At 43.1% G+C, this 27,490-nt stretch overlaps 1 protein-coding gene across 1 annotated transcript in view; it reads right to left on the bottom strand.

Annotated features, from left to right (window-relative positions):
* The window catches only part of LOC137341821 (serine/threonine-protein kinase 33-like), a 102,243-nt gene that overhangs the window by 34,705 nt on the left and 40,048 nt on the right, over positions 1–27,490 (bottom strand). The window contains exons 3-4 of the mRNA XM_068005326.1: positions 5,157–5,270; positions 1,737–1,841 (exon numbers count right to left, since the gene is read on the bottom strand). Coding sequence (XP_067861427.1) covers positions 1,737–1,841; positions 5,157–5,270 — 219 coding nt within the window. The remainder of the gene's footprint in view (positions 1–1,736; positions 1,842–5,156; positions 5,271–27,490) is intronic.

Genomic DNA, 27,490 nt, shown 5'->3' with positions numbered 1-27,490 from the left:
ATCCACCCAATTAACCTTCCATATAGCTAGGGATCAACAAAATCCCCTTCTACCATAAACTCCCAGATTTTTTAAGTTTGGTGGATCGGTTAAAAACAGATTCTCTCCTAATTTTGGCATTAAAACTCCCAAATCCTCCCTGGTCTTCATTTTGAATACTGGGCTCTGAGATGATCTGGTGAATTTATTTTGTTGCAGCACTTTGGAAAGAACTTCGTTGATACAAGATCCAGGTTACATTGCCTCATTTTTAAATGCTGAAAATCCAGTTATAGCTAATATGTATGACTAAAAAGACACAGCCATTGCATCACTCAAATTAATGTTCTGACTTTTTAGAAATCAGACAATAAGCTGTCATTGTCCTCACTCAGTTAACTAGAGAACAATTAGCACGGAGAAACAAGCAATAAAAGAGGTGTCCCCCCACCCCCCCAAACCAGTAATAGACCATCAAAAACCACAAGTCACATCAGATATGCTTTGCAGCTGATCCGAGGGGAGAGTTACTGTGGGAGAACGGGAGACCAACCCCCCCTCCCCCCACCACCGAGGAATTTCGGGACCGCTGTCTGTGATTTTTTTTTTGGCTTAATGTCGCATTGCTTGGCAAGTAAAGGAAAAAAAGATTTTCAAAATGACACTGGCAATTTGAAAAGAACAACATGAAACTGTTGCTAGAACACTACAACTACTGGCCACGATGTCCTGGGCTAGAAAATTAGTCAGGATTCTTGTTCCTCATTGTTATCCAATGACCCCTGCTGTAAGTGAGGGTGTGCGGACTTCGGGTGAGAACTGGATCAGTCTCAACTGTTATGCCCTCCATCGTCAGATAGCCTGCTGATTCTCACTGTCGAGGCTTACACACATAGAGGGTAATCTTAACTTTCAGTGATGGTGTAAAAGGGCGACATTGGATCAGCCGCCATTCACAATGGAAAGAGAAAATGGGCGAATGTATGCGATATCACCCGTTCTACAACATCGCCAAAAGTTAAAGTTACTCCCACAGAGTGTCCACTTCAGTGAGGTACCTGAGGACTACTAGTGCCCTTACAGGCTGCATATAGTGACACCACTATTCCCGTCCAGAATGGAGGTAATTGGGTAATTCCCCTTCAATCACGCCTAGAGACTACACTGCTGTAAGTGAGTGGTATTGATTTTACGCACTTAATTTGTATGTATGTGTCCTTCGCTGCATTTTGCTGGAGAAGTTGCCGCATTTTCGGTGTTGAGTTCTCTTTGCTGTAGTTCATAGAGACTCTCCTTTAAATAGACTCTGTGGACCATTTGCTATAGGTTGACACAGTGCAACTCTTTGGCTGACATAGTGGTGTCAATAGGTAGCGATAGCCCAGCGAGAGTCAACGGCTTCAGAGTAGGAGGGCAGGCAAGGAGAGAAAACTGAGGTGAAATAAATAATTTGGTTACAATTAGCAATACAAATAAGAACACACTAGAAAGGTCACCTACATAACAATTGTAGCTACTGTCCTGAGAGACCCGATGAGGTGCTATATAAAATGCAAGTTCGTTCATTTATCTAACTAATAATATGTTCCAAATGGTTGATCTGCAAATATTTCTGATAAGATAGCCCAATTTTATGGAAAACATGTTCTCTCAAATAGATTGATAGTGATCAAAACGAAACCACTGCTGAGTAACTATCGTACAAAGTTCAAAGGGTAAAGTTTGTTTTCCTGAGTCCTTAGCTAGAAAACCATTACCTTTGGGGTTTCGTAAACTTCTTCTAGTTTAATGATATGTTCGTGGTTCACCATCTTCAAGATGGCAATCTCCCTTTCCAGCATTCTAACAGCATAGCTTCCAGCCTAAAACAACAACACAAGAACCTCATTCAGTCTCTACGACAAATACCATCGTAAACAGTATAAATTTAATATTTGGCCAAAGGACATTTTTTCCTGGTCTGAGTTGATTGTTCCAAGTTCAGGCATTGGTAGGAACACTGCAATTGATATCAGGAACCCTGGCTTTAAAATCAGCCAGAGTTCCTACTCCCGAATGTGATCCAGTGACCCCTGCTGGAAATGCAGTGTATTGACGTCAGGTGTGCTAGATCTGTGACAGCTTGGTTTTGATGTTCTCACAGTTGAATAGCTCACTGGCACCCAGCATTAAGGCTGACACTTGAATAATGGGCATTTGGATGAGGTACCAGAGGGCGTTTGGTCCACGCAGAATCAGGCAAGGACTCAGATAATCTCATCTGGAATGTTTGATAGCCTGAGGAATGGTGGAGTATTAAATATGATGTGGAGATGCCGGTGATGGACTGGGGTTGACAATTGTAAACAATTTTACAACACCAAGTTATAGTCCAGCAATTTTATTTTAAATTCACAAGCTTTCGGAGACTTCCTCCTTCCTCAGGTAAATGTTTCAGGAGCTCCTTGAAGCCTACGCATTTATACATATAGAACAATACATAGTGTTTACAGACTGCCCCTGCAACTGCCCGTTGCCAAGGCAATCACCGTGTTCAGACAGAGAGGTGTCACCTGCAGAACCCCCGAATACACATTCAACAAAAAAACAAACAGGGAAAAAAAACAGAGAAGAAAAACAGAGAGAGGCAGAAACATCCGGAAGGCAGAGAGAGCCAGCAAATGACCCATTATATTAAAAACAGATAACATTTGTTCGCTGGTGGGGTAACGTGTAGCGTGACATGAACCCAAGATCCCGGTTGAGGCCGTCCTCATGGGTGCGGAACTTGGCTATCAATTTCTGCTCGACGATTTTGCGTTGTCGTGTGTCTCGAAGGCCGCCTTGGAGTACGCTTACCCGAAGGTCGGTGGATGAATGTCCATGACTGCTGAAGTGTTCCCCGACTGGGAGGGAACCCTCCTGTTTGGCGATTGTTGCGCGGTGTCCGTTCATCCGTTGTCGCAGCGTCTGCATGGTCTCGCAGGAAAGGATGCCCCAGAGCATGGTACATTGGCGAGACCATGCAGACGCTGCGACAACGGATGAACGGACACCGCGCAACAATCGCCAAACAGGAGGGTTCCCTCCCAGTCGGGGAACACTTCAGCAGTCATGGACATTCATCCACCGACCTTCGGGTAAGCGTACTCCAAGGCGGCTTTCGAGACACACGACAACGCAAAATTGTCGAGCAGAAATTGATAGCCAAGTTCCGCACCCATGAGGACGGCCTCAACCGGGATCTTGGGTTCATGTCACGCTACACGTTACCCCACCAGCGAACAAATGTTATCCGTTTTTAATATAATGGGTCATTTGCTGGCTCTCTCTGCCTTCCGGATGTTTCTGCCTCTCTCTGTTTTTTTTCTCTTTTTTTTCCCTGTTTGTTTTTTTGTTGAATGTGTATTCGGGGGTTCTGCAGGTGACACCTCTCTGTCTGAACACGGTGATTGCCTTGGCAACGGGCAGTTGCAGGGGCAGTCTGTAAACACCATGTATTGTTCTATATGTATAAATGCGTAGGCTTCAAGGAGCTCCTGAAACATTTACCTGAGGAAGGAGGAAGTCTCCGAAAGCTTGTGAATTTAAAATAAAATTGCTGGACTATAACTTGGTGTTGTAAAATTGTTTACGAGTATTAAATAGCCAGCCTAAAAGTACATATTGTTTGTTGCTCCACAGCATGTTATGACTGGAGGCAAAACAGATAATTGCTAAATACATATCACAATTTCAACAAAAACAAATTACATTTCTACATAGGAATATAAAGAAGTTCAGGACTGGAAAAGTCTCTGCAGACCACCTGGTCAGTCCCAAAAACAAATCCCTCTCAACCCCCCACTCCTTTAAATAACTATCCAAAGCTCCCTTAAATGTTTCCATACTATCTGCCTCACTGAGCATTCCATCCCACACATTCACCATAAAGTAGTTAAATCTAGGTGTCAGCCTCGGCTCATTGGACAACAATCTCACCGCTGAGTCAGAAGGTTTTGGGTTCAAGTCCACTCCAGAGACTTGAACACATAACCTAGGCTTTTTTAAAAAATTCATTCTCGGGATATGGGCATCGCCAGCAAGGCCAGCATTTATTGTCCATCCCTAGGGAGACACTCCAGTGCAGTACTGAGGGAGTGCTGCATTGTCAGAGGATCATCTTTCAGACTAGACATTAAACCGAGGCTCTGTCTGTCCTCTCAAGTTGACAGAAAAGATCCCATGGCACTATTTGAAAAAGAGCTGGGGAGTTCTCCCAGCGTCCTGGCCAATATTTATTCTTCAATCAACATCACTAAACCAGATTATCTGGTCATTATTTTGGTTAAGCCTTTTTAGTTGTAAGTATTAGCTGTAACTGGATGTTCAACATTTAAAAATAATAGATTATCTGGTCATTATTTCATTCCTTTTTGTGGGACCTTGCTGTGCGCAAATTGGCTGCCACATTTCCGACATTACAATAGTGACGAGGCCTCAAAAAGTACTTAATTGGCTGTAAAGGCCAAAGTGAGTTGAGCAGGTATTTCTGCCCACCCTTGAGACTCCCCCCAATCTCAGCTGTATTTCTGGCCACGTGGCCATTAACAGATGGGAGGTGGGCTTCCTGTCCTTTACTGGGGAGTCGCACCAGTCTGGGCAGAAACGTACAACTGTAGGCTTTGGGGTCTTTCCGCAGTAGCAAAAAGAAGTGGCCCGTGTGCTGCCTGCAAATATAAAAATATTGTAAAATGTTTTGATCAGGAAGCTCTTTCACCTGAGGGGGCATGTGCAGAAGACCCTCTTCCAATTTAGCCCCCATGCCTCCTCCTCCTCCAACCTCTGAACGCTGGACACCAGGGCCTAAAAGGCAGCCCCTGTGCCCTGTGTTCCTGCAGTGCAAATGGCGGAAAACAGAGCAGAGGCTGTGGTTTCCCTCATTTTGCATGTCCCCGCCCTGATATGAGTAGCCGCTGTTTCTTCTGTGGCAACCAGGCAGCACGGAGGTGAGGAGCAGCGGCCTAGTCCATGGATATCAACCTAATTGCTCTTTGTGCTAGTCCTTAGATCATCCATTGCAGGAAGGGTTTCTCTACAACATCTGCCTCCCCCACCCCACATCTTTTCCCTGTCCCACAGACAACATGGCTGAGGCTGGCAGAGTTTAGTAAGTTCTGAAACATGTGGAAAATCCAGATTTGTAGAAAGCACGTAACCTTTTCCTTGTTCAGTTTTTTGATGGCCCACTTTGTGTGTGTGGGGATATGTGTAGCTTGGACGACGACACCAAAGCTGCCTTTTCCCAGATCTTGTTCAAACTGGTAGAACAGCTAAAAAGTAATCGAAAAAGTCAATATGATTCAGCAATAGTCAATGTAACAGCGATTTAAAAAAAATTAACATATTGGACCACAGCAATCTAAATCTAACCTGAATTTCGATTAAGATCTGAACTAACATAATACTATAAACTGTTTATTTTAACATATTGCTTTGTTTTGCAATTCTAATAGGCAAAATTTAGACACTTAAGGGGGAATTTAATGAACTCCTGCTTCCCCGTGTGAAGCCTCCCCTGCAGGGAGCGCATTGTGAACAGAAAATCGTGGGAAATGTAAGCCTGAATTCCCAGTATGTGCTCTCGCTGGGTGAGCCTCCCTGCCAGGAATGTGACTTCATAAAACAAAAAAAACCTTGTGGTGAACTTTCTGTTCTTCAATGTGAGTGTGTCAGTACAGGAGAACAATAAAATCTTCACTTTTTTTTCATCCAACATCAAGGGAATCTTGGTCAGGTACAGTGCGTGTTTGATACTAAATAATGATCCCACTCAACTGGGCCTCAACAATGGAGGCTAAGTTCCAAATGTTGTCATCAAGTACGACAAATTTACAAACCGATGCTCAAGCTTCCTCTCGGTATTCCCATGCTACCCACTACTCATCATGTTTACAAATGGTTTTGAATCAATCATATTATCATGGGTTAGCTCTTTAATAAGAAAGAAATGAGGTACAGGTACGTTGGGCAGAAATTTTAGAGGCAAGGTAGAAAAATTGACCAGAAAGACACACTTCACCCCCACAGTGGTGCAATTCTATGAGGTAATGGCTAAAATGACAGCAATACTCTGGTGCACATTCTCCCCTCTCCAAATCCACAGGCAAGCAAGTAATCCTGAGAGGAGATCACCAGCAAAGTGATCACCATGTTCAACACCAATAGAAAGTGGCAGGGGATCAATGGAAGATTCTACGATGTTGAGAAGAGAGCAAAGCCAAACCTAGTTTTCAATTAACAGGCAAGGCCATGGGTGTTGGCTCAGAGGAGGTCAAATTGGTGACACTACCTAAAGAAGCTGTTACTAAACTGTTCGGCTAACAAAGTCTGAAATGGGGTGACAGATGCTGAGATCAGTGTATCTATCAGTGCCAACACGAAGTGCCTTTCTTTTTATCTCCTGGTTTCCCATACGCATTACCTGATAGGAAGTGTACTCTGTAACAGAGTTGGCCTTCTTTACGGTTCATACAGTAGGTACATGAGCGATACTTTGGACTCATAGGGGTAGAAATCCACCTCGGGTGATAGTGCGAAAACAGTCGTATCGCATGGGCTACCCGTTATAGGCCTGCCCAATATACTCATCTATTGAAGTTAATGGATCTGATTGTCAGGGAGGTGGGGGGGGCAGGGGTTATAACAGGTGGAAGATGAATTTCGACTCCTTACTCTATATGAGCAGTAACAAAATGTTATCTAACCTTCTGTTGACGTCACAAAACAACCTGTACGTTCAGCCTCTAAAACACTCTTGCACCATCCACCACATCAGAAGATTCACAACCAGCACTGCTGTACCTGGCACCTACAGAGCACAGAGGCCCGAGTACTCCCTCTAGCTGCAGGTGGTTTGCAGTGACCACTGAAGGGGTTGCAGGCATCCTAGATCCAGGACCCAAACAGAAGGAGTATGGTGGGTGCAGGCCTTCAAACTCAGGGTACTGCAACACCAGTATCCTATGCACAATGTTATGGTCTTCATGCACACAATGGGGAAGAAAGTTTGGCCAGGATGGAGAATTCACCTCAGAGACCTAGATACCTGTATCTTAGAAATGAGAAGCTCCATCTCTAATATTCATAATGTGCTGAACTAATGGTTGGTTGATGTGGCAAGCTCCTTCACACATCTGGATACCACACTATAAAAAGAGCATGCATGCATTGGAGAAAATGTAAGGCAGAGCAATCAGAATGAACCCAAGTAGAAAGGGAATAATTATGAGGAAAGATTAAAAAAGCTCACCTCTACTGTCTAGAGAAAAGAAGAATAAAGGGGCCTTCATTAAGATATTCAAAATATTAAAGCTATACATGAGGTAAACCTGGAATCATACTTAAAACTGAGGTCAAGCTAGTAGGGCCAAAAGAAACAGTTTTTAATTAGTCGGAAGTGAATTCAGAATAGATATTAGGAATAACTTCTTTGCATAGATAATCCAGCAGGTAAGGTAGTCGAGAGAAATACATTAGAGATGTTTAAAATTCAGCTGAATATGAGACTATGGGAGCCAGTACACTAGAGGACTGAGTTTCAATAGGCCGAATGGCTTTTGTTTATCTTCATCTGTCTTATGTTCTTAACATTTGATCCAAATAGAGTCAGCTATTTTAGAAAACCTGTGGTTAGGGCAAGGTAGTCTTGGAGGGAGATTAGAGCCATAATACAGGGCTTTGCTATTGCAGCTACACATTTTTCTGTCCTCAGGCAGATCAGTGACAGTCATCAGGAGACGCCTACCATTAGAGGTCTAAGTAGTCATCAGTGAGGCTGGATGTTAGAACGCATGCCATCAGGCTGTCCTTTATATCATGAAGCCTTGACCACATTTCACCTGATGCCCTATTGGAAGGAAGGACACTCTGCGCAGTTACCATTTGGGACATTCTTTACCCTGGTACCCCAGCATCTCAGTGTATCACTGACCCTTCCATCATTCCCAGAATGGGGGGGCATTGGATGGGGGGGCACTGTCACAGCTATGTACTCACAGGGTAAGAAGCACATATGAGAGGACCAAAAAATATACATATGTAGGTGTGAATTCCAGTCATGGAAGGTATGCAATAAATTTGTTTACGTCAGCCATCTCTGTACTACCTCTATTATATGTTTTTTTGATCAGGCATAGGACATCAGGAAGTTTATGTAACAGGAATGTCAGCTGTAGCTCAGTAGCAGCCCTATGCCTCTGAGTCGGAAGGTTGTGGATTCAAGCCCCACTCCAGAGACTTGAGCACATAATCTAGGTTGACACATCAGTGCAGAACTGAGGGAAATCTGCACTGTCAGAGGTGCCGTCTTTGATCAGCCATGATCTAATTGAATGGCAGAACAGGATCAAGGGGCTGAATGGCCTACATATGTTCCTATGAAGGTTTTTTTATTTGTTCATGGGATAAGGGCATCGCTGGCAAGGCCAGCATTTATTGCCCATCCCTAATTGCCCTTGAGAAAGTGGTGATCAGCCGCCTTCTTGAGCCACTGCAGTCCGTGCCGTGAAGGTTCTCCCTCAGTGTTGTTAGGTAGGGAGTTCCTTTATCGTCGCTGGGTCAAAATCCTGGAACGGCAATATATTTCCAAGTCGGGATGGTGTGTAACTTAGAGGGGAACGTGCAGGTGGTGTTGTTCCCATGCGCCTGCTGCTCTTGTCCTTCTAGGTGGTAGAGGTCGCGGGTTTGGGAGCTGTTGTCAAGAAGCCATGGCAAGTTGCTGCAGTGCATCCTGTGGATGGTACACACTGCAGCCACGGTGCGCCGGTGGTGAAGGGAGTGAATGTTTAGAGTGGTGGATGGGGTGCCAATCAAGCGGGCTGCTTTGTCCTGGATGATGTCAAGCTTCTTGAGTGTTGTTGGAGCTGCACTCATCCAGACAAGCGGAGAGTATTCCATCACACCCCTGACTTGTGCCTTGTAGATGGTGGAAAGGCTTTGGGGAGTCAGGAGGTGAGTCATTCGCCACAGAATACCCAGCCTCTGACCTGCTCTTGTAGCCACAGTATTTATATGGCTGGTCCAGTAAGTTTCTGGTCAGTGGTGACCCCCAGGATGTTGATGGTGGGGGATTCGGTGATGGTAATGCCGTTGAATGTCAAGGAGAGATGGTTAGACTGTCTCTTGTTGGAGATGGTCATTGCCTGGCACTTATCTGGCGCGAATGTTACTTGCCACTTATGAGCCCAAGCCTGGATGTTGTCCAGGTCTTGCTGCATGCGGGCTCGGACTGCTTCATTATTTCAGGGGTTGTGAATGGAACTGAACACTGTGCAATCATCAGCGAACATCCCCATTTCTGACCTTGTGATGGAGGGAAGGTCATTGATGAAGCAGCTGAAGATGGTTGGGCCAAGGACATTGCCCTGAGGAACTCCTGCAGCAATGTGTCGGGCTGAGATGATTGGCCTCCAACAACCACTTCCATCTTCCTTTGTGCTAGGTATGACTCCAGCCACTGGAGAGTTTTTCCCCTGATTCCCATTGACTTCAATTTTATTAGGGCTCCTTGGTGCCACACTCGGTCAAATGCTGCCTTGATGTTAAGGGCCGTCACTCTCACCTCTCTTCTAGAATTCAGCTCTTTTGTCCATGTTTGGACCAAAGCTGTAATGAGGTCTGTAGCCGAGTGGTCCTGGCGGAACCCAAACTGAGCATCAGTGAGCAGGTTATTGGTGAGTAAGTGCCACTTGATAGTACTGTCGACGACACCTTCCATCACTTTGCTAATGATTGAGAGTAGACTGATGGGGCGGTAATTGGCCGGATTGGATTTGTCCTGCTTTTTGTGGACAGGACATACCTGGGCAATTTTCCACATTGTTGGGTAAATGCCAGTGTTGTAGCTGTACTGGAACAGTTTGGCGAGACGCGCAGCTAGTTCTGGAGCACAAGACTTTAGCACTACCGCCAGGATGTTGTCGGGGGCCCATAGCCTTTGCTGTATCCAGTGCACTCAGCCATTTCTTGATATCATGTGTAGTGAATCGAATCGGCTGAAGACTGGCTTCTGTGATGGTGGGGATATCGGGAGGAGGCCTAGATGGATCATCCACTCGGCGCTTCTGGCTGAAGATGGTTGCAAATGCTCCAGCCTTGTCTTTTGCACTCACATGCTAGACTCTGCCATCATTGAGGATGAGGATTGCAGTATTTGGGCCGAGAAATTTTGGAAACCTTTTCAGCTGAGAACAGATTTTTATTTTCAGCAATTTATCAAGAAATTGTATTTAAACTGATTACAAGCTTCTCCTTCCAGAATGGGGTGATTCCACGATTTAGTACTCCCAGTTGGGAGCAGCACTGTTATGGAGCTTATCCAGGGTTGCCAACTCTGGTTGTACGTATTTCTGGAGGTTGCATCATATGACTTCTTGCCTCCAACCGCCCCGCCTCCACGTTCCCGTTATTGGCCGCCAGACACGTCCATCCTCGCAGCACACCGCCTTCTCGTGCCAATTGGAAAGCGAACAGGTTCTTAATTATCCGATTGGATGGTGCTCGACTATCAGTCAAACGGCCTTTTTATCCCATCTCCAATATTTTTAGAACTAGTAAATGAAAGCGTTCAAAGAAAATTTTAAAAATTACACTTTTTTTAATATCCCTATGACTTTTTCTCCTGGTTTGCTCGCAGCAGTGTCCTGGAGATTAATCTTTAATTCCTGGAAACTCCAGGACAATCCTGGAGGGTTAGCGAGCGTGCAAACCCATGATTTTCCATTCAGTGGATTTTGTGACTTCCTATGATGCATTCCCCGTGAGCACCGGTCCCCGCACAGAGCACCAGAAAAAAAATCACTCCGTTTACCCTAACTCTTTTATTTCCTGTCAGTCAATGAACTTTCCATCCATGCTGCTGCATTTCATCTTAAACAATATGCCTGAAACAAGTGAGACGTCAAAGCCTTCTGAAAATCCATGTATACGACATCTACTGCATTCCCTTTATCTAACCAATTGGTCACTTCTTCAAAAAAACTGATTAAATTTGTCAAGTATGACTTGCCTTTAACAAAGCCATGTTGATTGCCTTTGATTAACCCAGGCATTTCTAAATGCTTACTAATTTTATTTCAAATTAGAGATTCTAAGATATTGTCCACAACTAATGTTGTGACTAACTGATCTATAGTTACCCTGTTTATTCTTCTCTCTCTTCTTGAACAAGGGGTGTTACATCGGCTACTCTCCAGTCCCATGGCACAATACTTGAGGAGGATTGATTGACTGAGGGCAGAGCCTCTGCTATCTCCTCCTTTGACTTATTTGAACAGCCTCCAGCGCCTGGTGACTTATCCACCTTGAGTTCTGCTAATTTGTTCAGAACCAATTCTTTTTCTACAGTTTGCTCTAGCAGTTTATTTAACAAAGCACTTCCTGACCCCAGTGCTGAACTTGTCTTTTGCCAGTTTATATGTCCCTTTGTCCTGCAGTCATGGTTTAACTTGAAATAGTGATCAGTATTAACCTTTTCTATTCCACTTTACTGTCCTCTGTGTAGGGGTCCCTTCTAATTCATCATCCTTCGAGGCAAATCCAAGTTTTTCTAACCTTTCCACATAACTTACTTGCCTAAATAAAACGGTGACTACACTTCTAAAGTAATCAATTGGCTGCAAGGCACTTTGGGACATCCTGAGGGATGTGATAAGGTTCGATATAAATAATTTATTTCTTTAATTCAATCTTTTGTTCCTAGGAATCAACCTCATGGCTCTTCTGTGCATTTCTTCCAGGAATAGGATGCTTCCACTGTGCCCTGTGTTTTTGATCTAAAATTTATAGTTAATGGCCCAGAATTTGCAGGAATGGGGCATCTCACCCTGTTATTTAGATTTTTTTTCCTCACCCTGCAGCTGAAAATTTTTTTGTGACGCAAATTGCTGGAAATGCGAGCTGATAACAGCCGACAAGGACAACAGGGCATCTGGGACCTTGGTGAACGACAGGACCAATAGATGATCTCCTTAACCAATGAGATTTAAGGAGCGAGAAAGAAACAGAGGAACGCCGGAGAAGGAAATAGGGTGAATTGGAGTCAAATTAGGTACAGAAAGAGAAATAAAGAGAGAAAGAAAAGCTCTGTTTTCGCGAGGCTATTGGGGCCATGGTGTTATTGCCCGATCGCCAACTCGCGTTCTCATCCAGCAAGGCTCTGCTCTGGGAGTCCAGCCTCTAACCAACAGTTTTAAACAGACATTGCACTGCAAGGGAGACCAAGAGGCAGGAGGTTCGCTAACCAGAGGACACAAATTTAAGATAATTGGCATAAGAACCAGAGGGGAGTTGAGGAGAATTTTTTTTTTACATAGTGAGTTGTTATGATCTGGAATGCACTGCCTGATAGGATGGTGGAAACAGATTCAGTAGTAACTTTCCAGGGGAAATTGGATATAAACTTGAAAAGGAAAAATTTGCAGGGCTACGGGGAAAGAGCAGAGGGAGTGGGACTAATTGGATAGTCCTTTCAAAGAGCCAGCACAGGCACAATGGGTCAAATGGCCTCCTTCTGTGCTGTAAGATTCTATGTTTCTATGGTATATGTACAGATACCTTTTTAATACATAGGATTATGTAACACTTGAACAGAACACACTTTCTCTTTAAAGGAAAAAAAGCTGAGGGTAACAAGGGAGTGTTAATAAAAAAAATAATTAATATAAATTACAAACATGACACAAAAAAATTCAATTGAACTATGGTACTCACTTACACACACTTTTCTTCCCCTCTCCGACATTCACTGTCCTTCCCGCATCTTAATACCTCAAATTCCTGCCTCAAAAACTGTAATATCCAGCATCAATTATGCTAATTCATGCCCACAAATAATATCTCAAATGACCCTTAGTGTATAGTGATCAACCTCCAGTGCACTTTGGTGGTATTGCAAATATCAGGGAAAACTATACCAAAGGTGTCTTTTTGTGGGGCTCCTCTGTCAGTGCAGAGCCACCTTAGTGGTGAGCACCAGACAGAGAATCATGGTTATCGCATTATCTCCAACTTGTGTTCACGTTCGACGGGGCTCTCCGCCAGCTTCTTAAAATTGCTCCCTCGGAACTTCCACCAAATCATCGACATTAACAGGTCTTTCTCCTGAGTGTTCTTAGCCTTCCACTTCAACAGCAATTGATATACAGTTTGGGGGGTGAAATTGGACTTGGGCGGGGTCGCTAAGCGGGGGGAATCGTATTGGTCGCCCGTTATGCCCCTTCACCCAATATTCTGTCAACTGACTTCACTAGAACCGAATACTGGCCATGTGGTATAACGAGCGGTCCATGCGATTCTACCTGTTTAACGTCCCCGCCCAAGTCCAATTTCACCCTCTTCATTATCAGTAGTGTGTCCCTTGTTCAGGCCAGTCAGAAACATCATCCCACACTTAGGGGCTGTTAGAGTTTCCAGATTAACCAATTGCACCCAGTTACAGTCATAGTAAACCTTCCATTGATAAATCGCTCAAAAGGCTGTGATTTTAGCATATACACTAAAATTATTGTGAAATAAACAGTCACTCCGATATACTAAACATTTAATCTTGTTGCAACATTCATTCTTTCTCAAACAAGGTAATCGACTAGAAGCCATATGATGTCTGTAATCTGAGTTACCAGGTTACGTGGCCTGGTGAGTAAAGGCATTACCTAACGTAGCCACTAAGCCACACAAGCCAGAAGGTCCTAAGATTTCATTCCCAGTCGGTGCTGAGTTAGCAGATCTCAACCTTCGCTGTGCTGCAATTGACTTCTGCTACGGAGTGGGAGGCACTTGTGAGTATTGGCTCAATGAAAATGGAAATAATGCCAATTTAACCACAAGACAGTGCATCAGTGGCATGATCACTGACAAAGTTATGCTTCAGATACAGGGGGGTCATTTTGACTTTGACGTCAATGGAAATAATAATCGGGAGAGATGTAAAATGGGCTGCCAATTCGCTATCAGCCGTTTTACACTATCTTACAAAGTCAACATGACCCCCACAGGAGATTTGTAATGTGGGTTGGGGTCATATTTTAGTAGATGAGGAGGCACGAAATTGCTCAATGAATTCTGCAAAGTATACCACTGAACCATTAATGTTTTAGTATATGATCCCCTTAATTAGAAATAATTCCCCAATACTTAACAATACATGGCATTTGCTTGAAGTATCCCTTATGCTTTATTTCAGTCTGCCATAATGTTTTATTTAAACTGTCACTGAATAACTCAAAACTTTTCTATACTATATATGGTTTATTGCTGATCAGTACATTTATTTGGCTTTCAGATTTTGCAAAAGGAAACAAAAATATGGTGTATATGCAATACAAGATTGTGGTCACTGCGCAAGAATTGTTGCAATAGTTCAGTCTAAAGGTGAGTGCTATGAATGGTACCACTGATGCACTTCCTTGCCTAAAGAGTTTGTTTATTGATTCACTTTTTTCAAATAATAATTACTTCTTTGACTGGGACTCAGAAACAAGCGTAATTGTGTTTTGTAATAAGTAGCAAATCATCTGAAGGCATTATTCCAATGCCCAGCACAACATCTAATGACCATTTTAACATGCTGTGCCAAAGATGTTTTAAATTTGGTGTACATTGCACCTATTTAAGCTGAAGGAACCACAAGTCAGACCTCGGTTGAGCCATATGTACAGTACTGCTCAAATATTATGTTCCATCTGTTGATATTTTTGTCTTGCGCTAATAGATGAACTGAGATATACAATTCTCAGTACATAATGAATAGTGCCAGACATGTTACTTTGTGAATAACCTCTGTTATGAAGTTTGGGAGTTATGAAACCATCAAAGGTAGGGCAATCTATGTGTAGGGTCAAGGGGCACGAGTCAACTCTTACTGTAGAAATAAGTATGCAGTGTGCCGATGATTAGGGATCAGGAGTGACACTGAAGTAGATAAAGCTGCAGCTTTCTAACATAGCCGGGTCTCTAACAACCAGCTCTATTATGGGTGTACACAGGTTGGAGGGAGCCCCTTTATACTGACAATATGTGTGGTTATAGCTGGTGAAATTCCAACAGCAACCATGTGCACACTTGGTGGTCTCTAAGTTTTGGCTCTTCCAACCTGGAATTAGGTAAGTGGAGGGTGTTCTTATGAGGAGACGAATGTGCACTCTGTATTGGCAAAGAGAAATTTGACAGGTGTAGATTTCTCAGTAGCTTGGTTTTGATACTCTTAAACATAGTGATGGGTTGCTTTGCATGTCGGATGCCTAATTAACCAAAACAGATTGCTTTTGTACAGGGATTAAGACAAGCCTATAGATTTTATGTAAAAATTCTAAACTCAAAAAATTATGGATATTGTATCTATCGCTTTTGTTAATCATAGAATCATAGAAAGGTTACAGCAAGACAGGAGGCCATTCAGCCCATCAAGTCCGTGTCAGCTCTATATAAGAGCAATCCAGCTAGTCCCACTTCCCCACCCTGCCCTGCAAATTTTTTCCCTTCAAGTACTTACCCAGTTCCCTTTTGAAAGCCATGATTGAATCTGCCTCCTCCACCCCCTCGGGCAGTGCATTCCAGATCCTAAGCACTCGCTGTGTAAAAAAGTTTTTCCTCATGTCACCTTCTTGGCCCTTCCGCCAATGGGAACAGTATCTCTCTACCTACCCTGTCTAGACCCTTCATGATTTTAAATACCTCTATCAAATCTCCTCTCAACCGTCTCTGTTCCAAGGAGAACAACCCCAGCTTCTCCAGTCTATCGATGTAACTAAAGTCTCTCCTCCCTGGAATCATTCCAGTAAATCTCTTCTGCACCCTCTCTAAGGCCTTCACATCTTTCCTAAAGTGCAGTGCCCAGAACTGGATACAATTCTCCAGTTGTGGCCGAACCAGTGTTTTATAAAGGTTCATCATGACTTCCTTGCTTTTGTACTCTACGCCTCTAAAGCCCAGGATCCCGTGTGCTTTTTTAACCGCTTTCTCAACTTGCCCTCCCACCTTCAATGATTTGCGCACATATACCCCCAGGTCTCTCTGTTCCTCTACCCCTTTTAGAATTGTGCCCTTTAGTTTATATTGCCTCTCCTCATTCTTCCAACCGAAATGTATCACTTTGCATTTTTCTGCGCTAAATTTCATCTGCCACGTGTCCGCCCATGCCACAGCCTGTTTATATCCTCTTGAAGTCTATCATATGCTGTTTTGCAGAATTGTGTAAGAAACCCTTCACAGCCTATTCATTTTAACAAATATAATCAAAAGGCAATTACTGTTGCCGTAGTAGCAGATGTGGCCATTTTTTTTTAAGTATACAGTTGTCACAGAGTTAGCAACACAAACTTAGAATTAGTTGAATATTCTACATAATTTATAATCTAGGAAGATTCAAATAAAATAATTAGTTAATAAATGCATCATCAAAATGTACAAAATGTATACAACATACAACTATGTAATACATTTATCTAATATATATTTCAATATTGAAAGAGACTGAAAAGCAAGAAGCAATCTATCTAAGATACAATGGAACATAACATGTTCAAATCAAGAACATAGCTAACCATGGATAAGCAAAAAGGATTAAGGCATGCTGTTCAGTTTCTCATGAGAGTCAGGATCAGGTCTGTTTAAAGAAAGGAAAGAATCATTTATCCTTTTACTTAAAACAACCTAACACTGAATTGATACACCATAATTGGGCACAGGAAAATTACATTGCATGCTTAATAAAATATCCCCATTAAATGTCAGCATTGTTCAATTGTGGCACTCTTGCCTCTGAATGAGAAGGTTATGAGTTCCCCTAACGACCTCCCTTATCTTCTATGCCATTGACATTCCTGGTCTAGGGCACATAATCTAGACTGAGTAGATTAAGGAGTGCTGTATGGTTAGTGCTGCTGTCTTTCAGATGAAGTGATAAACCAAGGCCCTGTGTGCTGGCTCATGTGGATGTAAATGACCCCGTGGCAGTATTCAAAGAGGAGCAGGGAGTTATCCTGGCCAACATTTATCCCTCCACCAACACCACCAAAACAAATTAAGAAGAGATTTTTGAGGTATTGACAAATTATTGTGAGGGAGTCAATGGACACTGGGGAGGTACGTGTATAATGGAAATAGGCCAACATGGTGCCTATATTCAAAAATGGTGATAAATCCAACACAGGTAACAGCAGACCCATTAGTCTCACTTCAGTCCTGTGTAAAATAATAGAATTGATTATCAGGGGTATGCTTAAAGGTTATCTGCACAATAATGATTTAAACAACATAGATTCAGAACGGAACAATACTGCCTGACCACCTCTCTGTCTCCCTTTGAGGAATTGACATCCCAAGTGGACTGTGGTAAGCCCTTTGATGTATTGTACCTAGACCTCCAGAAGGCATTTGATAAAGCTCCACATGAAAGGCTATTAGTTAAGCCCAAAGCACTGGGGATTCTCAGTAAATCTTGGGCATGGATACAAAATTGGCTGAAGGGTAGAAAACTTGTTAAAGGAGTTACATTGGGATGGGGGAAAGTACTGAGTGTGGTGCCACAGGAATTGGTGTTGGGACTATTACTGTTTCTAATTACGTCCAAAACTTGGACTTGGAAACCCAATGCAAATTGGTTAGGTTTGCAGATGATACTAAATTAGGAGAGGTAATGCAATCTGAGGCGGCAGCTTAGAAATTACAGAATGAGCTGGAGAAAGTAAGCAAGTGTACAGAACGATGGCCGATGCAAGTTAATGCAGACAAATTTAAAGTATTAAACATAGGAAGGAAAAATAATAGGTCACTGGAAATATTCCACGAATGGTGTTGAAATAGCTAAGGGTGAAGTTGAAGAAGATATAGAAGTCTTTAACTAGACTCGACACTCAACAAGCCCAACCAGTACAGAACAGCAATCAACAAAGCCAGTATAATGAATTATATAGCTAAACCAGTACAAGACAAGTCAGAGGAAGACATGATCGAACTGTAAAAGTGCTCTGATCCAACGATGTAGTGAGCACTGTCTCCAGTTCTGATCAGGAGACACGAGAGACATTCAAGCCAGAGAAGCAGTGAAAGAAGAGCCACAAAGATGATCCAGTCTTAGAGGTCTCAGTTATGAGGAAAGACTGGAGAAAAATTACTTGCAATTAAATTGCAAGAGTAAGACAAAGGATCATGGTCTAAACTAGTAAAGGGGAAATTTAGGAAGTTTATCTTCACATAAAGGGTAATCAACACATGGAATTAACTCTTTGGAAGCAATAACGGAAGTGTGTGGGGGGGGGGGACTTTGAGACCATTCTGGAAAGGTGAAATAAAATAGGCCAAATGGCCTTCCTCATCTGTAATTATCTTGGAATTGTACGTACATATAAATTATTATATAAATGCAACTTGTTTCTTCATTTATTTTGGTTACGTTATGACATTTTTATAAATTACCCCTAATAAGTAGTAGCTATGCTGGCACTTTGAAACCATGTCCTTGCTATAAGGAATGTTCTGAATGTGAGTTCAGGATTCACTGTTTGTTTATATCCCCTCTCACGTGTAAAATTCTGTATGAATTTCTCATGATTGGTCTTTAACAAAGCTTCAACAAGCAGACATCTCCTCTAATTTTCATTAACGTAGTATAGCATAGCTCAGAATAGCAGTTATAACTGAAGACAATTGCTTTCAACTCAAGTCTAATTTTCCGTTATAATTAGCACACAGAGAACAATAAAAGTAGTTTGGGATCATTTCACAAATTTGTGAGCCAATGTAATTCGGGTGCACTCTCCCGATGACTTTCCATCCATTATCTCTATACTGTGGAGAAGCTATCTACTTTCCATGGCAGCCTAAAAAGAACCCGGTCATACGTTAATGATCAGGGGTGATTCAGCCTCATGCATACTTACATTTTTGACCTCCGAGCTGATTACAAAACCAAATCCCAAAGAAAATCCGATTGTCATCACTACATGGTGGTGTAGTGGACTGGACTAATAATCCAGAGAATGTGAGTTCAAATTAAGAATTTGAATTCATTTTTTTAAAATCTGGAAATAAAAAGCTGGTATCAGTAAAAGTGACCATGAAGCTGTTGGATTGTTGTAAAAACCCTCGCTAATGTCCTTTAGGGAAGGAAACCTGCCGTCCTTATCTGGTCTGGGCCTATATGTGACTCCAGCCCCACACCAACATGGTTGACTCTTAACTGCCCTCTGAAGTGGCCTAGCAAGCTACTCACCATCTTCTCCAGGGCAACTAGAGCTGGTAATAAATGCCAGCCTTGCCAGCGATGCCCACATCCTGAGATGAATTAAAAAAATAAAAACTTCCAAAATGTTACCATCACAAGAACTTGCAGGTTGTGCAAAGCAATTGAATCACTTTTGGTCAGTGCCAAAATATTCATATTTGTGCAGTACTGTTGTTCCCAGTACACCAGGGAACTGTGTCACAGCACAGAACTCACTTCCCATTGCTGGTGCTGTGTAAGAGAACCCTGACAATTTGAAGCTGGTTTTATACAGTGTGACTCTGTGCCAGTGGCACTGGCTCTAATGCACAGCCGCCCGCTACCTGAAAGTAATCTCGCTGGGATATGCTAAAGTCTCACACAATATATAAAAAGAAGCAAAATACTGCAGGTGCTGAAAATCTGAAACAAAAACAGAAAATGCTGGAGACACTCAGCAGGTCAGACAGCATCTTGTATGGGAAACCACAAGTCTGTTGACATTTCAGGTATAAACCCTTCCTTAGAACAGAAAGATATTATAGAGGAACACCAGCTAAAAAAGAATAGGACAAGGGAATGGAGGCATGGAGGAAAAGCACACAACCACCATACACAGAGGAAAAGACAGATAAGGACTGTAAAGTGCCACAGTGGGGATCAGGTAGTTGTTAAAGGGCAGAAGTGATGTGCGAGTGAGACAAAAGGATGCAGAATGAGAGAAATCAAAGAAATAGACGATGTATACGAGACATTGAAAATGTGAGATTAGCCTCCCATCTTGCACCCTCTGTAAATTTGAGTTCATTCAAAACTCATCTCCCCGTATCCTAATTCGCACCATGTCCAGTTCTCCCATCACCTCTGTGCTCACTGACCTACACTGGCTCCCAGCCTGGCAATGCCTCGATTTAAAAATTCTTATCCTTGTTTTCAAATCCCTCCATGGCCTCACCCCTCCCTATTTCTTTCACCTCTTCCAGCCCTACAACCCACTGAGATCTCTGCACTCCTCCAATTCTGGCCTCTTACGCATTCCTGAGTTTCATCGGTCCACCATTGGTGACTGTGTCTTTAACTGTCTAGGCCCTAAGCTCTGGAATTCCCTCTCTAAACCTCTTCACTTCTCCACCTCTCTCTCTCCTCCTTTAAGACACTCCTTAAAACCTACCTCTTTGACCAAGCTTTTGGTACCTGTCCTAATACCTCTATGTGGCTCGGTGTCAAATTTTGTTTGATAACGCTCATGTGAAGTTCCTTGGGACGATTTACTACGTTAAAAGCGCTATATAAATCCAGGTTTTTGTTGCTGTTGTTGTTATAGGTAAGTAGAATGGGAAGTATAAAAAACTGGCAAAGTGGAGCAGGCTCCAGCAGTCCGGAAGTCTGGTGGAACATAAAAGTAAATTGACACCAAGTGTGCAGACCACCCCGCAAGCACAATGTTTCAATGGAGAGGGTCCCCACTCCTAGCACCACTCCCCCCAGTGGTATCAAAGATAAGGGAAGCAGTTAGGAGAACCAACACATCGGTCCTTTTAAGCTGGTGTCAGTGGGGTGCTTGTGCTGCTGGTTCAGGGATATTATGCAGCCTTTGGCAACTCCATTGCAAACCCTACATTAAATCCGGCCACTGGGTTTTGCCGGGATTTCCCAGCAGCCAGATTTGGCAGATACAGCAGGGTTACCACCAGTTCTGTGAGACATGTGCTTCGGGTACTGGTCGCAAACACCCCACTGACACCAATAATAAAAGGATCTAATGACTACGAGACTCTCCAGAGTTGCCGGGGCTGCCAGCCAGGAAAACCTGTTTACCAACTGTTTCCTCCTGGATGCCAGTCTTAACGAGCTTTTCCCAGAGGTCTGCTAATACCTGATTATAAAGGTGATAATGAAGTAGAACCTGTGTTTCAGAATTATGACCTCCTGATATTAAATTCCTCCCTTTGAGGCTACCTCCTTTTTCTCTTGGATTCTGCTCAGCATCAAGAAGACGCCTCTATTTCTGTGATACCCATTAATAGAACCATTTGAAATTGGTGTAAATAGTATTGTCACAAACCTAGGATTTGTGGGTGAAAATTTCAATGAGAATAGTGCAGGAGAGAAAAGATGGAACTGGTCGATGTTGGAAAGGCTTCAGATTGGTGATAATTAAAAGCTGCCTCTATGTCACTGTAATGCCAGGCTAAAGCCATTAGCTCCTGACCCGCAGCTCTTGTGCAGCTGGCAGTGACACCGCAGTAAACTTGTTAAATATATCAAGGTGGGTTTTCCTGGCTGTAAGCACTAGCGAATCTGATAAGTTTACTCTGGTGTTGCCACCAGCTGCGTGAGACCCATGTATCAGTAGCGCGCCGCTGCAGAAATATAAAGATGGCTGGAAAGAAATTGAGTTTAGATAGTGACTGATCACAATCCCAATTCACTTCACAGGATTACTTCTGAAGTGCAGGCACCAGTGTTGTGTTGGTAAACATAGCAAATGACGTGGACACTGCTAGGTCCCACAAACAGTAAAACAGACCAGCACAACAACTTGCATTTATACAGCACCTTTGACGTCCCAAGGCACTTCACAGGAATGTGATAAGACAAAAATTGAAATCAAGACAAGGAAGGAGCTATTAGGACAGGCGACTAAAAGACCAGCTAATTTGTTTTTGGTGAAAGATTAATGTTGACCAGGACACTGGGGCAAACTCCCTGCTCTTGGTGGCTGCAGGACTCTATTGCAACATTTTGGTGATTAACATACGAACATATGAATTAAGAGCAGAAGTAGGCCATTCGGCCCCTTGAGCCTGCTCTGCCATTTGATAAAATCATGGCTGATCTGATTGTGACCTCAACCCTACTTTCCCATCTACCTACTATAACCTTTGACTCCCTTGTTAATCAGGAGTCTATCTAACTCTGCCTTAAAAATATTCAATGGCCCTGCCTCCACCGCTCTCTAGGGAAGGGAGTTCCACAGACTCACGACCCTCTGAGAGAAAAAAAAATTCTCCTCATCTCCGTCTTAAATGGGAGACCCCTTATTTTTAAACTGTGGCCCCTAGTTCTAGTCTCTCCCACAAGGGGAAACATCCTCTCAGCATCTACCCCTTCTAGTCCCCTCAGGATCTGATATGTTTCAATAAGATCACCTCTCATTCTTCTAAACTCCAATATATACAGGCCCAACTTGTCCAACCTTTGCTCATAAGATAACCCCCTCATCCCAGGAATCAGTCGAGTGAACTGTCTCTGAACTGTCTCCAAAGCTATTATGTCCTTTCTTAATAGCAACCTATTTTTGAGATTGGTCCTTTCGTCTGTTCAAATTGCCATATAGGATAGTCACTTAAGGTCAAACTTAGTAAGATTAAACTGTTATTTTGGCTATCTGGTCAAAATCAATAACTTGAGAGTAGCTGGTGGAACTTTTTTAAAAAAACGAAATGAACTAGTGCCATAGCGAGTACTCCGACTGCTTTTTGACTGTTTTGTCATGCACTCTTTGTGCATTTTCTGTTCATGTTTGGCATGTCCCCATACAGTGTTTCTTTCTCCCCCACTGTCTTGCTCTTGGGTTATATCATTGTTTCTTTAATTTTTAAAATTTGCCAGCATTTGAGTGGCATCAATTTTTAATGCTGCATTTCTTTTTATGAAAGTATCATTGTACCAGATTATTTGTGCAGTTGTAAAATTACAGCTGTTATTCCTACATTACAACAGTGACTACACTTCAAAAGTACTACAATGGCTGTGAAGCACTTTGGGATGTCCTGAGGTTGTGATAGGCACTATATAAATGCAAGTTCTTTCTTTTCTCTTTGAGTTGGTCCACGGGAGCTGGGATTTTCTGCTTCAGTACTCGCCAGCACACGACATACATGCCAGCCCATTCATTTTAATGAGTGGGAAATCGTGGGCCGACAAGAGCAGGAGCGGATATTCTGGACCAGGCTCTTTTATATCCTCCTGAACAGTTCACAGAGCCTCAAATTAACAACTCATCAAAAAGCTGGCACCTCCAACAATGCAGCACTCCCTCAGTACTGCACTCCCACAAATCTGAGTGATTATTAATCAGTGTTTTTGCTCTCGCTCCCATCCTGTAGGTGATGACTCATTCTAATGTATGGTTCCACAGGCACTCACCACTCTCCAGTTTCTTTGTCCAATGGCTATTCCTCATCATCAGCCTAAGCAATGAACCTTGCAGACTATTCAGGAATGATGGGCATCACATCAAAACTTGATCCTGTCATCCACGCCTTCACTTCGAGTGGGAGCGACTGGATTCTTAGCAGAAGCGAGAACCGTGGGAAGTATTTACATAGGAACAGCAGTAGGCCATTCAGGCCCTCGAGCCTGTTCCGTCATTCAATGAGATCATGGTTGATCTGTATCCTAACTCCATTTACCCACCTTGGCTCCATATCCCTTAATACCCTTGGCTAGCAAAAAACTATCGATCTCAGATTTAAAATTATTAATTGAGCTAGCATCTACTGCTTTTTGCGGGAGAGAGTTCCACAAAACACTGATTAATGATCACTCAGATTTGTATGAATGCACAAGTATATTGTTTAACCAATGAAGTATTACCAATTGAACCAGGCAAATGTCAGCTTTTGCTTCGTGGCAGCACTCTCACCTCTGAGTCATGAAGATTGTGGGTTTAAGTCCTACTATGGATTTAAGTACATAATCTAGACAGATATTCCAATACAATACTGAGGTAGTGCTGCATTGTTGGAGGTGCCACCTTTTGCGTGAAGAAGTGTTTCCTAACTTCCCTCCTGAATGGTCTGGCTCTGATTTTAAGGTTATGTCCCCTTGCCCTAGGCTCCCCCACCAGTGGAAAAGTTTCTCTTTATCTACCCTATCAATTCCTAATATCCTAAAAATTGAATCAAATCATCCCTTAACCTTCTATATTCCAGGGATTACAAGCCTAGTTTATGTAAGATCTCCTCATAATTTAACCCTTGGAGCCCTAGTAACATTCTGGTGAATCTGCACTGCACTCCTTCCAAAGCCAATATATCTTTTCTAAGATACGGTGCCCAGAACTGTACACAGTACTACAGATGTGCTTTAAACAAGGCTTTGCGTAGCTGTAGCAAAATTTCTTCCCCATTTATATTCCAGCCCTCTGATCATAAAGGCTAACATTCCATTAGCCGTTTTGATAATTTTTTGTGCCTGACCACTACATTTTAGTGATCTGTTACATGGACCCCTAAATCTCTTTGGACCGCCATTGTTCCTAGCTTTTCACCATTTAAAAATACTCGGATCGATCCATTTTTGGTCCAAAATGGATGACCTCACACTTACCTGCGTTGAAATACATCTGCCACAGTTTTGCCCACTCACTTAATCTATCAATGTATCTTTGTAAGTTTATGCTCCTGTCTACACTACTTACTATGCCACCAATCTTTGTGTCATTGGCAAACTTGGATATACGGCTCTCTATTGTATTATCTCAGTCACTGATAAATATTGTGAATACTTGAGGCCCCAGCACAGATCCATGTGGGATACCACTAATCACTTCCTTCCAATTCGAGTACTTACCCATGATCCTTACTCTCTGTCTTCTATCATCTAACCCATCTCCTAACCAGGTCAATAATTTGCCTTCAATTCCATGAGCTTTAATTTTAGCTAACAGTCTTTTATATTGAACCTTATCGAATGCCTTCTGGAAGTCCATATAAGCTACATCCACAGACATTCCGCTATCTACTACTTTATTTACTTCCTCAAAAAATTCAATTAGGTTCATTAGACATGACCTATCCTTTACAAATCGATGTTGGTTCTCTCTAATCAGCTCAAATTTCTCTCAGTGCTCAGTCACACTGTCCTTAATTGTAGATTCCAATAACTTCCCACAACAGATGTTAGATTAACAGGTCTATAATTTTCTGGTTTCTCTCTCTCACCTTTCTTAAATAATGGAGTTATATATGCAATTTTCCAATCTAAAGGGACAATTCCTGAATCGAGCACACTTTGGAAGATTATGGCTAAAGCATCTGCAATTTCCTCACCTACTTCCTTTAAAACCCTGGGGTGGAAACTATCATGTCCTGGGGATTTGTCAGTCTTTGGTGCCATTAACTTTAGTGAGTGCCAGTCCTTGATTCATTGGGATAGAAATCACTCGGAGCGGCGAACCAACACTCCTCACTGCTCCATAGATTTCTCCTAACCCACAAACTTACTGCGGTCTTTTCGTCAGGCATTTCCTTGAATAGGAAGCGGAGAAGAGCCTAGCATCAGTTCAGGTGAAGCTCGGACCCTGGAAGCAGATTGCAGCATTTTTGACACCTGTGTTTGCTGTCTCTGCCGGCATTTTTTTTATTCGTTCATGAGATGTGGGCGTCGCTGGCAAGGCCAGCATTTATTGCCCATCCCTAATTGCCCTTGAGAAGGTGGTGGTGAGCCGCCGCCTTGAACCGCTGCAGTCCGTGTGGTGAAGGTTCTCCCGCAGTGCTGTTAGGAAGGGAGTTCCAGGATTTTGACCCAGCGACGATGAAGGAATGGCGATATATTTTCAAGTCGGGGTGGTGTTGACTTGGAGGGGAACGTGCAGGTTGTGTTGTTCCCATGTGCCAGCTCCCCTTGTCCTTCTAGGTGGTAGAGTTCACGGGTTTGGGAGGTGCTGTCGAAGAAGCCTTGGCGAGTTGCTGCAGTGCATCCTGTGGATGGTACACACTGCAGCCACAGTGCGCCGGTGGTGAAGGGAGTGAATGTTTAGGGTGGTGGATGGGGTGCCAATCAAGCGGGCTGCTTTGTCCTGGATGGTGTTGAGCTTCCTGAGTGTTGTTGGAGCTGCACTCATCCAGACAAGTGGAAATTATTCCATCACACTACTGACCTGTGCCTCGTAGATGGTGGAAAGGCTTTGGGGAGTCAGGAGGTGAGTCACTCGCCACAGAATACCCAGCTTGGTACATTAAACCAGGAAGTGAAAAGTACAACATTTTAAGTCAAAGTAAAAACAGAGACATACAGCAAAAAAGAGAGGGAGAAATAATTGAATTATGTAAATAGGAATACACAATGAATGGGAGGACCCTAGGCAAGACAGAGGGTCAGAGGGATCTTGGTGTGCAAGTTCACAGATCCCTGAAGGCGGCGGAACAGGTAGATAAGGTGGTAAAGAAGGCATATGGGATACTTGCCTTTATTAGCCGAGGCATAGAATATAAGGGCAAGGAGGTTATGATGGAGCTGTATAAAACACTGGTTAGGCCACAGCTGGAGTACTGTGTGCAGTTCTGGTCGCCACACTACAGGAAGGATGTGATCGCTTTGGAGAGGGTGCAGAGGAGATTCACCAGGATGTTACCAGGGCTGGAGCGCTTCAGCTATGAAGAGAGACTGGGAAGATTGGGTTTGTTTTCCTTGGAGCAGAGGAGGCTGAGGGGGGACATGATTGAGGTGTACAAAATTATGAGGAGCACAGATAGGATAGATACTAAGGAGCTTTTTCCCTTAGTTGAGGGTTCTATAACAAGGGGACTGAAGGGATTCGCAAAATTTCACATGTTCCCCCCACCCCGAAGATTTATTGGAGTTATTAAAGAAACCCTGGTGTGACTGTTTTAAAAAATCCAAGGTCTCTCAAAATGGCTGCAGTCAGACACATGGCCAAGGACCGGCAGATTTGAAATTGCATTTTTCAACAACTTGGCAGGTTTCGTGTCTAGACAGGTTTCTTTAAACAATGCAGCTGCTTTCTAGCCCTGAGGCAAGCTATCAACATGGCTGGCCAACACATCAAAATTCGAGCAGGAAGTGATCGCAGGACAAAAGGTGAACCATCAAGGTACATTCGGAACAATGGTAAAGCAGTTAGAAACGGCCATAATGTAAATGGGCCAGAGATGGGGTCCTTTGTCTTACGTTTCGTGCTTAAATCAAACAATGAAGCAAGCTGATAAGGTATGAAAAAACCTGTTACCAAGAGGGTATAACTGAAGCTGCCCAGTAAATTTCTGGGTAGTAGCTGCTCTCTTCGCCTCTTGGCCCTGTCCTGTCTGTCTGCTAGCAACTAAGAAGGAAGCCATCCAGTAAACCTCGCAACCACATGTCGACGGCAGCAGCAGGCACAGGGGCCAGGCCTTTTCATCTGTTTTCACCGGTGAGCATTAATTTTCTGGCTGCCACAAGACAACCTAGCATAAGTGTAAGGTTGGGGGTTAAGGGATATTGCTAAACTTGTGATTTTAGAATTTTCCCTCGATGTGTCTGTTTCTTTCAACCCGATAAGTGTAA

The sequence above is a fragment of the Heptranchias perlo genome, chromosome 24 (genome assembly GCF_035084215.1).
Source record: "Heptranchias perlo isolate sHepPer1 chromosome 24, sHepPer1.hap1, whole genome shotgun sequence".
NCBI classification, from domain to species: domain Eukaryota; kingdom Metazoa; phylum Chordata; class Chondrichthyes; order Hexanchiformes; family Hexanchidae; genus Heptranchias; species Heptranchias perlo.
This window is presented reverse-complemented; position numbering and strand designations above follow the sequence as displayed.